Raw genomic sequence first — 13703 nt, 5'->3', positions numbered from 1 at the left:
ACAAACGACTATGAGATAGAGAATGTATGTGGCCTATAAATACTAACACATTTACTATCTGATCTTTTTTTTTTTTAATCTGATCTTTTTTATATAAAAAGTTTGCTGACCTCTGATACAGAACACTCTTTCTCGATATCTTAAAAAAATCTTTTTCTTTCTTTTTTGCTATAGATTGAAGGTCTCCCTCCAAATTCACATGTAGAAATTCTAACCCCCAAAGTGATGGTATTAGGAGATGGGGCTGTTGGGAGGTGGTTAGGTCATAAGAGTGGAGTTCCCACGAATGGAATTAATGCCCTTAAACAAGGAACCCCTGGGGCTCCCTAGTCCTTTCTGCCATATGAGGTTAAGACAAAAAATATATGAAGCAGAATGCTTCTCCTCACCAGACACTGAATCTGTGGTGCCTTGATTCTGGACTTTCCAGCCTCTAAAACCATTGAAAACTCAATTTCTGTTGTTTATAAGCTACCCAATCTAAAGTATTTTGTTATAGCAGCCTGAATGGACTTTTTAAAGGGGAGTGAACATTTAAATAAATTAAACTATTAGTAGAAAATGATAAGCATTACAAGAGTTTAGAAAACAGAATAATTGTGTTTTCTAAAATTATTTTTAGAAATAAATATTTCTAAAATGTTTGTTTTCTCTTCTGAAAAAGAATAGAGTCTTTTTTTGGTTACTGTTTATACGTGTCTTTAGTTGCAGCATGTGGAATCCTTAGTTGCTGCATAAAGGATCTAGTTCCCTGAACAGGGATAGAACCTGGGCCCCTTGTTTTGAGAGCATGGAGTCTTAGCCACTGAGCCACCAGGGAAGTCCCTGGCTTCCCACTGTTGACAGCAGAGGTCAGCAATGCTCTCTAAAGGGCCAGAGAGCAAATATTTTTGGCTTTGGGTATCATATGGTCTTGTAAACTACCCAAATCTGTACTTGTTGCCTGAAAGCGGCTATAGAGAATACATAAATGAATGACTGTGTTCTGATAAAACTTTATTTACTAGAAAGGCAGTAAGTGAGTCTGACCCTTAGACCTTAGGTTGGCTCCATCCTTCAAAGTCTTATTCAAGTTCCCACCTCTTCATGATAGCCTCGACTAGTCACATCCACGAGGATTTTCTTTTATTAACTAATAGTACTTTTGCTCTATAATTTAAGTAGCTCTAAATCATATACTGCTTTAAAATACCTGAAATATCACTTCCTAAAAATGTTATTTAACTTTTCACATTAATATATCTTCTTAGCTAGACTTCAGATTCTTTAAAGTAGGAATGATATGTTATTTCTTTAAATGTCCTATGATACCTAGTATGGTGTTAAGTACCTCCTTAGTATTCAATAAATATTCACTGAATGATAACACACATGCTAAGCAGTCCTGCAGGGAAAGACAACATAAATTGATGTTTTTTGAAAATGGGAGAAAATATAAAATGGTTATATAACATAGTAAAAAGTAGTTCAATCTTATAGAAATAAGATAGACAACAAAAAACATGAGACTAGAAATAAAGTATCTATAAGGATCACATACATGATAAATACACAATAATAATAACAAAATACAGTAACAAAATAGATAACATTAAGTAGTGAATATATTCCCAGCACAGGTGTAAACACCATCTCATTTAATTCTGACAATAACCCTTTGAGGCAGATACTATAATTATCCCCATTTTAAAGATGAAGAAACAAACACAGACATTAAATAATTGGTTATTAAATAAAGCAGGATTCAACCCAGGTCCAGGAATATTTAAGAAATATGTACTATAAGACTGAATTTGAGCATTATTTTATTTATTTATTTTTGGCTCCACCATTGTGGCATGTAAGATCTTAGTCCCTCTACCAGAGATCAAAGCTGTGTTGCCTGCAGTGGAAGTGCAAAGTCTTAACCACTGGACAACCAGGGAAGTCCAGAGGATCATTTTAAAATAATCAACTTGAAAAAATTTTTAATGTGTTACTATAACTAAATTTAGACAACAATGTCTCAGAGGAGATATGAAGATTGTTTGGAGAGTTGCCTACCTCAACTTCCCCATATCGAAAGGGATTTTGTACATCTCGGGCCAAAACAGTGCTGTTTCCCCTCATCTGACCTGCCGTCACCACTCCTTTAGTGGTTACCATGGCCACTGTTTCATTAGAAGAAGTCCAGGTAAAGTTGCCACTGCCACCTTCTACCTATGAAAAGAATACAACCTTGTATTTAATTAGTATAAGGGGGAAAATGGAATTTAAGTGAAGATGTAAAATCTGGTGAAATAAAGTTTAGGAAATAATAAAACTACACAATAATTTATTTCTGGAACATTAATAAAACTGTGATGCCATACAAAAGCAGCTAAATGGGAGAGGGAAAACTAAACAAAGATTATGCGGGCAACAGAAATACTAAAGAGAGATTATGTAATGGCAGTATCATCACAAAAAAAGAGCACAAGAGAGCTTGACAAAACTATAAAACTCACAAGGAAAGAGACAGAAAGTACACCAAATCTTGTTAGGATGACAGTATTCAAGAGTATTCATGATTTGGTTATCACCCAAAACTGAGTTATACACTAGGATTAGGGGGAAATAAAATTTAACATTAACTAAATTTCAATTAATTAAGCTATCAGAGAAACTGACTTATTTGTGAATTCTCATTCTAGTATATCATACCTGTACTTTATAACGATATAACATTCCCATGGGATGATGAGGAAATGCCAGAAAGTTAGGTGTAAGCTTGATAGGAAAATAAATCTTCACTTCTTGCTGATGTTTAATTGGAAATTTTATAGGCTGAATATTTTTATTCTATAAGAACAGAAAAAAAGGAGCAAAACAAGATTTTATAAGGACTGTTAGTATGGTCCACATTCACATATAAAGCATCAGCAAAATGGTATGTTAATAGATTACTCAACCAATTTCTATCAATAAAAGAAATAAATAAATGTTCTTGTTCATTAGAGAAGCACAGCTGCTACAGTTCAATAATAATGAAAGAGATTTTGATAGACCTAAAATAAGTATTACAGTCATGGAAAGTAGTTAAAATTTCCTGAAAGAAGAGTTATATTAACATAGAGAGGGAAGTCATAGCTTCAAAGATCCTTGGCCATCCATCATTTAAATATATAAATTGTAAAGGCAAAGGAATATTATAAGCTATTCAGAAGAAAATAAAGAGAACAGTCATAGATGCTGAGGTAAGACATTCCCTCCTGCTTAAAAATAAGAGCAGGTAAAATAGAGTCCTCACACTCAACTATGTTGGCATTTTTCTCTTTGAAGGCAAATTATTTTTCAAAGAGGCTCTGAAGTGTTTATAAACTATATCACATTTGCAGTAATGGCTTTGATTTTCTTTCTTAATTTTAATTAATTAATTTATTTTTGGCTGCACTGGGTCTTTGTTGCTTCATGCGGGCTTTCTCTATTTGGGGTGAGCAGGAGCTACTATCTGGTTGTGGTACGTGGGCTTCTTACTGTCATGGCTTCTCTTGTTGTGGAGCACAGGCTTCAGTAATTTCAGCACAGGGGCCCAGTAGTCGCAGTATGTTGGTTCAAGAGCATAGGCTAAATAGTTGTGGCACATGGGCTTAGCTGGCCCATGGCCCGTGGGATCTTCCCAGACCAGGGATCAAACCCTAGTCCCCTCCATTTGCAGGCAGATTCTTAACCACTGGACCACCAGGGAACCCCAATGGCTCTGATTTTCTCTTCATTTCCTTAAGGTGTCTAGCTCGATCATAAACTGAAAATAAGTCTTTCCATTTAAAAGAGCATCATTCCATTTTAGCCTAGTGAGACTGATTTGGACTTTTGACCTTCACAAGTGTAAGATAATTATTTAATAATAATAATAGTTTAATAATAAGTTGTGTTGTCTTGAGCCAAAAAGAGAGAAAGGTTGAGAATATCATTCTGATGGTATTTAGGTGATCACTGAGGGAAACAAAAAATTTTTCAGGAGTAGGAAGCATATGCTAGGTCTGGTTAGAACTCTAATTCAAGAATAAGGTAATATTAGTTCAAAAAGGGCTGGTCCAAGGAAGACATTTTATAACATATAGGAAAAGGAACATAGTACTTAAAAAGGCACTATGCCCTTTTAAGAGTGACATGCTCTTCAAAAATACTGACTGCAGTGAAGAGAAGTTTTCAACAGTGTCTGCTTTGGCACATAAGAAAATACAGATAGGAAATAAGAGATAAAAGCAGAGATAAGACAAAAAACTGGGATAAAGAGGGACACGGCTAAGTACAGGGTGAAATTCAAAGTGAGCTAGACAAAATAAGAAAAAAGGTAATAAAAATGTTACATGTCATAGAATTTTAAAAGATATTTATTTGGTGGCATCAGGTCTTAGTTGCATATGCAGGATTTCATTGCATCACGCAGCATGCTCTATTGTGGTGTGCAGGTTCAGTAGTAGCGAGCGGTGTGTGGGCTCAGTTGCCCTGGGGCATATACAATTTTAATTCCCTGATCAGGGATGGAACTTGTGTCCTCTACACTGCAGGTCAAATTCTTAACCACTGGACCACTGGGGAAGTCCCTTGTCTGACCATTTTGTCTGACACAGCACCAGGTTGGCACTGGCAGGGATGCAGTTTAGGAATGATATCCAGGAAATCCTTCCTTTGATTTCCCAACATACAGGTTGCAGCATCAAATATGATCTCAGGTGGCCTTGGTCTGCAGTGGCTTGAAGCAAGGCTTCTGTTCCTGGGAGACTGAGGTAAGGTCTTGGTGGTGAGAGCATCATATCCTAACCACTAGACCAGTGTCAGTGACAAGGCCCTGACTCTTTGGCTTTGCAGAAAAGAATTCCCACAAAGATGGAAAGTAGTGAAACAAGACAAGTAAAGAGTTTACTAGGAGGAAAAAGAGTACAGTATGTGTGGATAGGGGGATTGGCGTACAGTGCAGGAGACACTGATTTGATCCCTAGGTCGGGAAGATCCCCTGGAGGAGGGCATGACAACCCACTCCAGTATTCTTGCCTGGAGAATTCAATGGTCAGAGGAGCCTGGTGGGCTATGGGCCATAGAATCACAAAGAGTCAGACACGACTGAAGCAGCTTAGTGCAAGCATTGGCACACATTCTTAAATAAATGTGGTTATGTTATACATCATTTTAACATGCATTTCTTGCTTTATTTTATTTTTTTTGCTAATGACTTATTACTTGCTGTTTATCTTATATTTATTTTAGACTACAGAAATGATGTTAGCAAACTTGAGCAATTTTTTTATTCCCATTCAAAATGGATCATAGCAGCGGAGACAACTTGCAACATCAACAACACATTTGGCCCAGGAACTGCTAACGAACGTATGGTACAGTGGTGTTTCAAGGAGTTTTGCAAAGGAGATGAGAGCCTTGAATATGAGGAGCATAGTGGCTAGCCATCTGAAGTTGACAACAACAAACTGAGAGTCATCATCGAGGCTGATCCTCTTACAACTACAGGAGAAGTTGCCCAAGAACTCAATGTTGACTATTCTATGATCATTCTGCATTTGAAGCAAATTGGGAAGGTAAAATATTTCGATAAGTGGGTGCCTCATGAGCTGACCAAAAATCAAAAAATCATCGTTTTGAAGTGTCGTCTTCTCTTTTTTTTCTTTTTAAATTTATTTGTACTTAAATAAATAAATTTATTTATTTATTTTTAATTGTAGGGTAATTGCTCTATAATATTGTGTTGGTTTCTGCCACATATCAACATGAATCAGCCATAGGTATACCTATGTCCCCTTCCTCTTGAACCTCCCTCCCCATCCCACCCCTCTAGGTTGTTACAGAGTCCCGGTTTGAGTTCCCTGAGTCACACAGCAAATTCCCATTGGCTATCTATTTTACATTTGTCTTCTCTTGTTCTACACAACAACAATGAACCATTTCTTGATCAGATTGTGACCTGTGATGAAAAGTGGATTTTATAAAATTGGCAAAGACCAGCTCAGTGGTTGGACTGAGAAGAAGTTCCAAAGCCAAACTTGCACCAAAAAATGGTCATGGTCATTGTTTAGTGGTCTGCTGCCCATCTGATCCACTACAGCCTTCTGAATCCCAGCAAAACTATTACATCTGAGAAGTATGCTCAGCTGATTGATGAGATGCACCAAAAATTGCAATGCCTGCAGCTGCCATTGGTCAATAGAATGAGCCCAATACTTCTCCATAACAACTTCTGACTGCGTGTCACACAACCAACGCTTCAAAAGTCAAATGAACTGGACTACAAAGTTTCGCCTCATCCACCGTATTCACCAGACTCTCGCCAACTGACTACCACTTATTCAAGCATCTCGACAACTTTTTTTTAATTTATTTATTTTATTTGGAGGCTAATTACAATATTGTAGTGGTTTTTGCCATACATTGACATGAATCAGCCATGGGTGTACATGTGTTCCCCATTCGACAACTTTTTGCATGGAAAATATTCCCACAACCAGCAGGAGGGAGAAAATGCTTTCCAAGAGTTCATCAAATCTCAAAGCATGGATTTTTATGCTACGTGCTTTTTTATGCTACTTTATACTACTTATGAATAAACAAACTTATTTGTTGTTGGCAAAAATATGTTGATTAAAATGGTTCCTATTTTTATTAATAAAGATGTGTTTAAGCCTAGTTATAATGATTTAAAATTCACAGTGTAAAACCAAAATTACATTTTCATCAACACAATAGATTCCTTAGGTGGATCTTGACTTGAGAATTCAAAGTCCTGACCTAAATATTTTCTTTCCCAACATTATCCAGCATACTTAGAAATAACAATCAATAAACCCTATTATATCCCAGACTTTCACTAACATGTTTTATGGCAGCAACTACCTGGTTACCAAAAGGCTTGTCTTTTATATGCATTTAACTGTAGTGTCTACAGGTAATACTTTTAAGTAGTTGTTTTGCTATTGCACACCATAGACTATCAATGCTCACCTTTTATCAGAAGAAACAGGGTCAGTAATGACTTTAAATCTAATAATAGAGAAGTTAGAATCAACTTGGAGAACACAGACTCCAAGATGGCCTCCACGGATCCCACCCTTGTGTAGTTCCTTCTTCACTGTATTAAGAATGGTTTCAGTGACCAATATAATGTAGTAGACATGCTTATATTAGAAAAGAAGATGTAAAACCAGTGATCCACCATAAGATTCTTCAACAATAAGGAACTTAAAACAGAAAAGCAAGTTTGATCCAAAGTAAGGAGAAGAAATAGAATAACAAAGAAAAAAGCATGAATCAATGAAAGAAAAAATAGGTAAAGAATTGAAACAATAGAAACACAAATAATAGTATCTGGGGGGGCTTCCCAGGTGGTGCTAGTGGTAAAGAACCTGTCAATGCAGGAGATATGAGACACTGGTTTGATCCCTGGGTTGGGAAGATCCCATGGAGAAGGAAATGACAACCCACTCCAATATTCTTGCCTGGAGAATCCCATGGACAGAGAAACCTGGGGGGCTACAGTTCATAGAGTCATGAAGAGTTAGACACAACTGAAGCAACTTAGTGCACACATACACACCAATATCTGGAATGAAAGAGACAACATCACTACAGATGCTACAGATACAAATTAATAGGGCAATGTTGTCAACAACTTTATGTGATAAATTCAACAATTTAGACTAAACAGAAATTCCTTCACATACAAATTACCAAATTTCACTCAAGAAGAAATAAATAGGGGCTTCCTTGATGGTACAGTGGTTGAGAATACACCTGCCAATGCAGGCGACACGAGTTCAATCCCTGCTCTGGGAAGATCCTGCCTGCTGTGTGGCAGCTAAGCCTGTGTGTCATAACTACTGAGCCAGCACTCTATACCCTCAAGTCACCCCTACTCAGCCGATGCACTACAACTACAGGAGCTTGTGCAGGTAGAGCCTGTGCTCTGCAATAAGAGAAGCCACAACAGTGAGAAACCTGTATAGCACAAGGAAGAGTATCCCCCACTCTCTGCAACTAGAGAAAGCCCACATGCAGCCAGGAAAACCCAGAACAGTCAAAAATAAATAAAAGAAGAAACAAATAACCTGAATAGCTGTATGTACATTTTAAAAATTGAATTCATAGTTATAAAACCTCTCATACACCAATTGTTAGAGAAATGGAAATTAAAATCACAGTGAGATAGCACTTCACACCCATTAGAATGGCAATTATCAAAAATAGAAAATAATAAGTGCTGGTTAGGATGTGGAGAAATCAGAACCCTTGTGCATTACTGCTGGAATGTAAAATGACAGTCACTGTGGAAAACAGTATGACAATTCCTCAAAAAGTTAAACATAGAATTGCCATATAATCCAGCAATTAGAATTTTGGGTATATACATAAATGAACTGAAAGTAAAGATTTGACAAAGTATTTGTATACCCATATTCACAGCAGCATTATTTATAATAGACAAAAGGTGGAAACAACCCATCTGTCTATCAATGGATAAATAACAAACAAAATTCAGTATATCCATTCAATAGAATATTAAAGCCTTAAAAAGAAATAAAATTATGTCAGGGTACAGTATGGATTAACCTTAAAGACATGCTAAGTGAACTAAGTAAAAAACAAAAAGAAAAAAAAAAATTAACAGTAAAAAAAAAAAAAAAAAAAAGGACAAATGTATGATTCCACTTTTTTTTTTTTTTGGCCATGCCACAAGGCTTGTGGGATCTTAGTTCCTTGACCAGAGATTGAACCCACATGCTCAGCAGTAAAGGCATGGAGTAATAACCAGTGGACTGCCAGGGAATTCCTTATATGATGCCATTTATATGACATAACTAGATTAATCAAATTAACAGAGACAAAAAATAGAATGTAGTTACCAGGGAATAGAAGATAGGAGGAACAGGGGTGGGTATTTTTTAAGGAAAAGAGAGAATCAGTCTGGAAAGATTATAGAGTTCTGGGGATAGATGGTGGTATTGGTATACAACAGCAATATACTTGATGTCACTGAACTGTATGCCTAAAAATGGTTAAAACGGTAAAACTTATGTTATGTATATTTTAGCACTATAATAATAAAAGACTTACCATTTTAAAAAGTTCCAAGCTCAAACAGTTTCATTGTGAATTCTACCAAACATCTGAGAAAGAATTAACACTAGTTCTACAGAACTCTTTAAGAAAATGGAAAAGAATACTTTCCAGATCATTTTATAAAGCCAGTATTATCATAACACCAAAACCTGACAAAGACATTACAACTAAAACCGAAGAAGGAAAAAAAAGTTATAGGCCCTCAAAAACATACATACAAAAGTCATTAACAGAATTTTAGCAAATTAAATCCTGCAATGTGTGAAGATAACAAATCATAATCAAGTGAGGTTTATCCTGAGAATGCAAGATTTGTTGCATACTAGAAAATCAATCAATGTAACTAATTCATCATATTTAAAAGACTAAAAAGGAAAAACTATATTCATTTTATCAATAGATGTAGAAGAGCATTGACAAAATGCAGAACCAATTCATGATGAAAATTCTCAATAAACTAAGAATAAAAAGGAACTTGTTCAACCTAAGGATGAGCATCTACACAAAATCTATAGTCAACATCATACTCAATGGAGAAAGGGTGAATATTTTCCACTTTGAGGTCAGAAATAAGGCAAATATATCCACTTTTAACACTTCTATTCAATATTGTAGTAGAGGTCCTAGTCAGTGCTATGAGGCAAGAGAAAGAAAAGGCACATTTATTAGAATGAAAAGAGTTAACTCTTTATTCACATACAACCTAATTATATATGTAGCACTTCCTAAGGAATCTACAAGAAGTAATAGAATAAATCAACTCAGCAAGCTTTCAAGATTCAAGGTAACATACAAAAACCACTGTATTTATGGGCTTTCCTGGTGGCTCAACCGTAAAAGAATCCGCCCACCAATGCAGGAGACTCCAGTTCGATCCCTGATCCAGGAAGATCCCACATGCCGGGGAGCAACCTAACCCGTTGGCCACAACTATTGAGCCTGTGGTCTAGAGCCCACATGCCACAACTACTGAAGCTCAGTGCCCTGGAGCCTGTGCTCCACAACAAAAGAAGCCTGCGCAATTCAATGAAAAGTAGCACCCCCCACCCCCACCGCCCCGCGGCCCGCTCCGCCTGGCTGCAACTATAGAAAAGCCCCCGCAACAACAAAGACTCAGCACAGCCCAAAATAAATACATTTAAAAAATGATTTAAAAAAACCCACTGTATTTATATATACTAGCATGATGAATTAAAAAGAGAAAATTTAAATATATATATATATAGCTTAAAACATAAAATAAGTACAAAGGTAATAAAATATCTTCAAGACCTGTATGATGAAAACTATAAGACATTGCTGAAAGAAAAATTCAAAGTCCTAAATAAGTGTAAAAAGTTTCATGTTCATAAATCCTAATAAAAATAACCAGCAGGGAGGAGATTTCTGCAAAAGTGGCAAAGCAAGAAACTCCAAGAACCTGTCCCTCCATAGAAATGCCAAAAACAGAGAGAGAGTCAGAATTAACTTTGGAAAATACTCAAAGGTTTACAGCAACTAAATGTATGCTAAATTAAGAAAAAGGTGACTTAAGGCATTAAAGAAATTATTTGTCAAACCACTGACTACAAGCTAAAGGAATCAAGATTTTACAATCAAATAACACAAATTACAAATAACACAATCTTTTAAAAATGATTTAGAACACTCACTAAATATACAAGCAACTACAGCCCACAGCAAACAATAACAACAGCCCTAAGGAAAGACAAGAATCTGATTTCCAAAGTTACCATATTATATTGACTTTTGAACAAAGTGGGATCTCTGAGTGTCAATCCTCTGTGCAGTTGAAATCCATGTATAACTTTAGCCCTCCATACCACAGTATTACATTTGCAGATTCAACCAGCCACAGATTATATAATACTGTAGTATGTATTAATTTTTAAAAAATCCATGTACAAGTGGAACTGTGCAATTAGAACTTATGTTGTTCAAGGGTCCACTATAATAAAATGTTGTTTTCAGCAACAACAAAAATTAAGGCATTCAAAGAAACAAGAAAATATGACCTATTTATAGAAAAAAAAAAGGAAATTAACACAAATTGTCCTTAAAGAACCACAGATACTGAACAAAGATTATAAATCAAAGAGCTAACAGAAACAATAGACATCACTCCAGGAGTATGTTTCAACAAATAGAGAATATCAGTGAAGAGACAGAAATTATAAAAAAGGAGCCAAACAGATATTCTGAAACTACAAGTACAATTACTGAAATGAAAACTTCAGTAGAAGACCTTTATAGCAGATTTGAGCTGGCAGAAGGAAGAATCTGCAAATTTAAAGAGGGCCATTAAAGTTATTCAGAGGAGCAAAGAGAAAAAGAATGAAAAAAAATGACCAAGCCTTAGAGACCAGTGGAACACCATTAAGTAAATCAATATATACAAAGTAAGTCCCAGAAATAGGGAAAGAAAGGTGCAGAAAGGCTATGTGAAGAATGAATGATGAATGTCTCACATTTAATACAAAACATGAACCTACAAAAATCAGTTAAACACAAAAGAAGTCAGTAATGGAAGAAATTATCAAAAAAGTCATATAGAAAACAAAAAAATAAAATAATGCCCATCTGCAGGAAAAAAAAAAAAAGAAAACAAAAGCAGGAGCTTTTCCTTATCAGTAACTGTTTTAAACATAAATAAATTCTCCAATTAAAAGGCAGAGATTGACAGAATGGATGAAGAAAAACATGATCCAAGTATATGCTGTCTCTAAGAGACTAATAGATTCAAAGACACAAATAGGTTGAAAGTGAAAGAATGGAAAAATGAATTCCATTTTAATTACCAAATTATTTAAAAAAATAATTACCAAAAGAGGGTTGGGGGAGCAGTCTACATTAACATCAAACAAAACAGATTTTAAAAAATTGTTATAAGAGACAAAGGTCATTATATATTAACAAAAAGGTTATATCATCAAGATATAACAATTACAAACATACACATACCTAACAACAGAGGGCCCCAAAATATGAAGCAAAAATGGACAGAAGGAATGAAGGAAGAAATAGTTTTATAACAACAGTTAACAGATTTTAATAACTCAGATTCAATAACGGATAGAACAACCAGAACAAAAGATCAGTATGGAAACAGAGGACTTGACTAATAAGTCAAGTTGATAAACCAACTAGATCAAGCAGACATATAAAGAATATTCCATCCCAAAACAACAAAATGCTCAATCTTCTCAAGTGCACATGCAATATTCTCCATGACAGGTCATATGTTAAACCACAAAAGAAGTCTCAAGAAATTTAAAAAGACTGAAATCATATAAATTATCTTCTCCACCCAAAATGGGCTAAAACTAGAACTTCACACAGGGAAAACTGGACAATTCACAAGTATGTGGAAATTAAATAAAACAACCAATGGGTCAAAGAAGAAATAATAAGAAACATTAGGAAATTTTGAGATGAAGGAAAACAAAAATCCAATATGCCCAAACTTACAGGATTCAATGAAAACAATGCTCAAAGGAAAAGAGACAGTTGTAAACACCTGTATTAAAAAACAAGAAAGAGGAAAAAAGTGCTGTGATTGGCAGTAGAAAGTGGCAGAACCATGTTAAATAGGGGAAGTTCCTTTCCCCTATGGCAGAGGGGGCCAGCCAGAGTGACAAAACAAATATCCTCCACAGAGAGTATAATTGAAACTATTTCAAAGCAGTCTCCTTGAGTTTTTCAGGGGACTTCCTTGGTGGTCCAGAGGTTGGGAGTCTGCCTGCGAATGCAGGGGACACAAGTTCAATCCCTGGTCTGAGAAGATTCCACATACCCTGGGGCAACTAAACCTGTGTGCCATCACTTCTGAGCCCATGAGCCACAACGACTGAAGCTCATGCACCCTAGAGCCCATGTTCTGCAACAAGGGAAGCCACCACAATGAGAGGTCCTTGCACCACAACTAGAAAGCTCACTTGCCACAACTAGAGAAAGTCCACGCACAGCAACAAAGACCCAGTGTAGCCAATAATAAAAAAATATACAAAATAAATTAAATTTTTAAAAAAAGAAGAGGGAATTCCTGGCTGTCCAATAGTTAGGACTCAGTGTTTTCACTCCCATGGCCTGGGTTCAATCCCTGGTTAAGGAAATAAGATCTTGTAAGCTGGGTGTGGCACAGCCAAAAAAAGAAGAAAACATTTCAAACCAATAATCTGACTGTATAGCTAAAAAAAACTGGAAAAGGAAGAGCAAAGTAAACCTGAAACTAGAAGAAGGAAGGAAATAATAAAGTGAGCAGTGATTTTAAAAGTAGAGAGTGGAAAATAAATACACAAAATCAACAAAACCAAAATTTGGTTCTTCAAAAAGATCAACAAAATTGAGTTTAGCTAGAATCACTGAGAAAAAAAGAAAGAATACTCAAATTACTAAAATCAGAAATGAAAGTGGGGACATTACTACCAACTTTACAGAAATAAAAAGGATTGTGAGAAAATACTATGAACAATTGTCCACCAAACAAATTAGATAACCTAGATCAAATGGAAAGATGCCTTGAAGCACGTCAATTAGAAAAACTGACCCAGTAGAAATAGAAAATCTGAATAAAGCTATAGCAAGCAAAGAGATTAAATCAATAATCAAAAATTTTC

General features: G+C 35.7%; 1 protein-coding gene across 27 annotated transcripts in view; it reads right to left on the bottom strand.

Annotated features, from left to right (window-relative positions):
• Nucleotides 1-13703, bottom strand: part of NUP210L (nucleoporin 210 like) — a 94929-nt gene that overhangs the window by 48689 nt on the left and 32537 nt on the right. For all 27 annotated transcript variants that reach the window (XR_014054991.1, XR_014054988.1, XR_014054989.1 and 24 more), the window contains 2 exons: nt 2683-2820; nt 2044-2199 (listed from right to left, as the gene is read on the bottom strand). Coding sequence is in view for 19 of the 27 variants with exons in the window: in XM_081494682.1 (XP_081350808.1) it covers nt 2044-2199; nt 2683-2820 (294 nt within the window). In the remaining 8 variants the exon portion in view is untranslated. The remainder of the gene's footprint in view (nt 1-2043; nt 2200-2682; nt 2821-13703) is intronic.

This window comes from Giraffa tippelskirchi, chromosome 5 (assembly GCF_054371585.1).
Source record: "Giraffa tippelskirchi isolate mGirTip1 chromosome 5, T2T-mGirTip1v1.2.pri, whole genome shotgun sequence".
In the NCBI taxonomy this organism is placed as follows: Eukaryota; Metazoa; Chordata; class Mammalia; order Artiodactyla; family Giraffidae; genus Giraffa; species Giraffa tippelskirchi.
The sequence above is the reverse complement of the archived record's forward strand: the minus strand, read 5'-3'. Positions and strand labels throughout refer to the sequence as shown.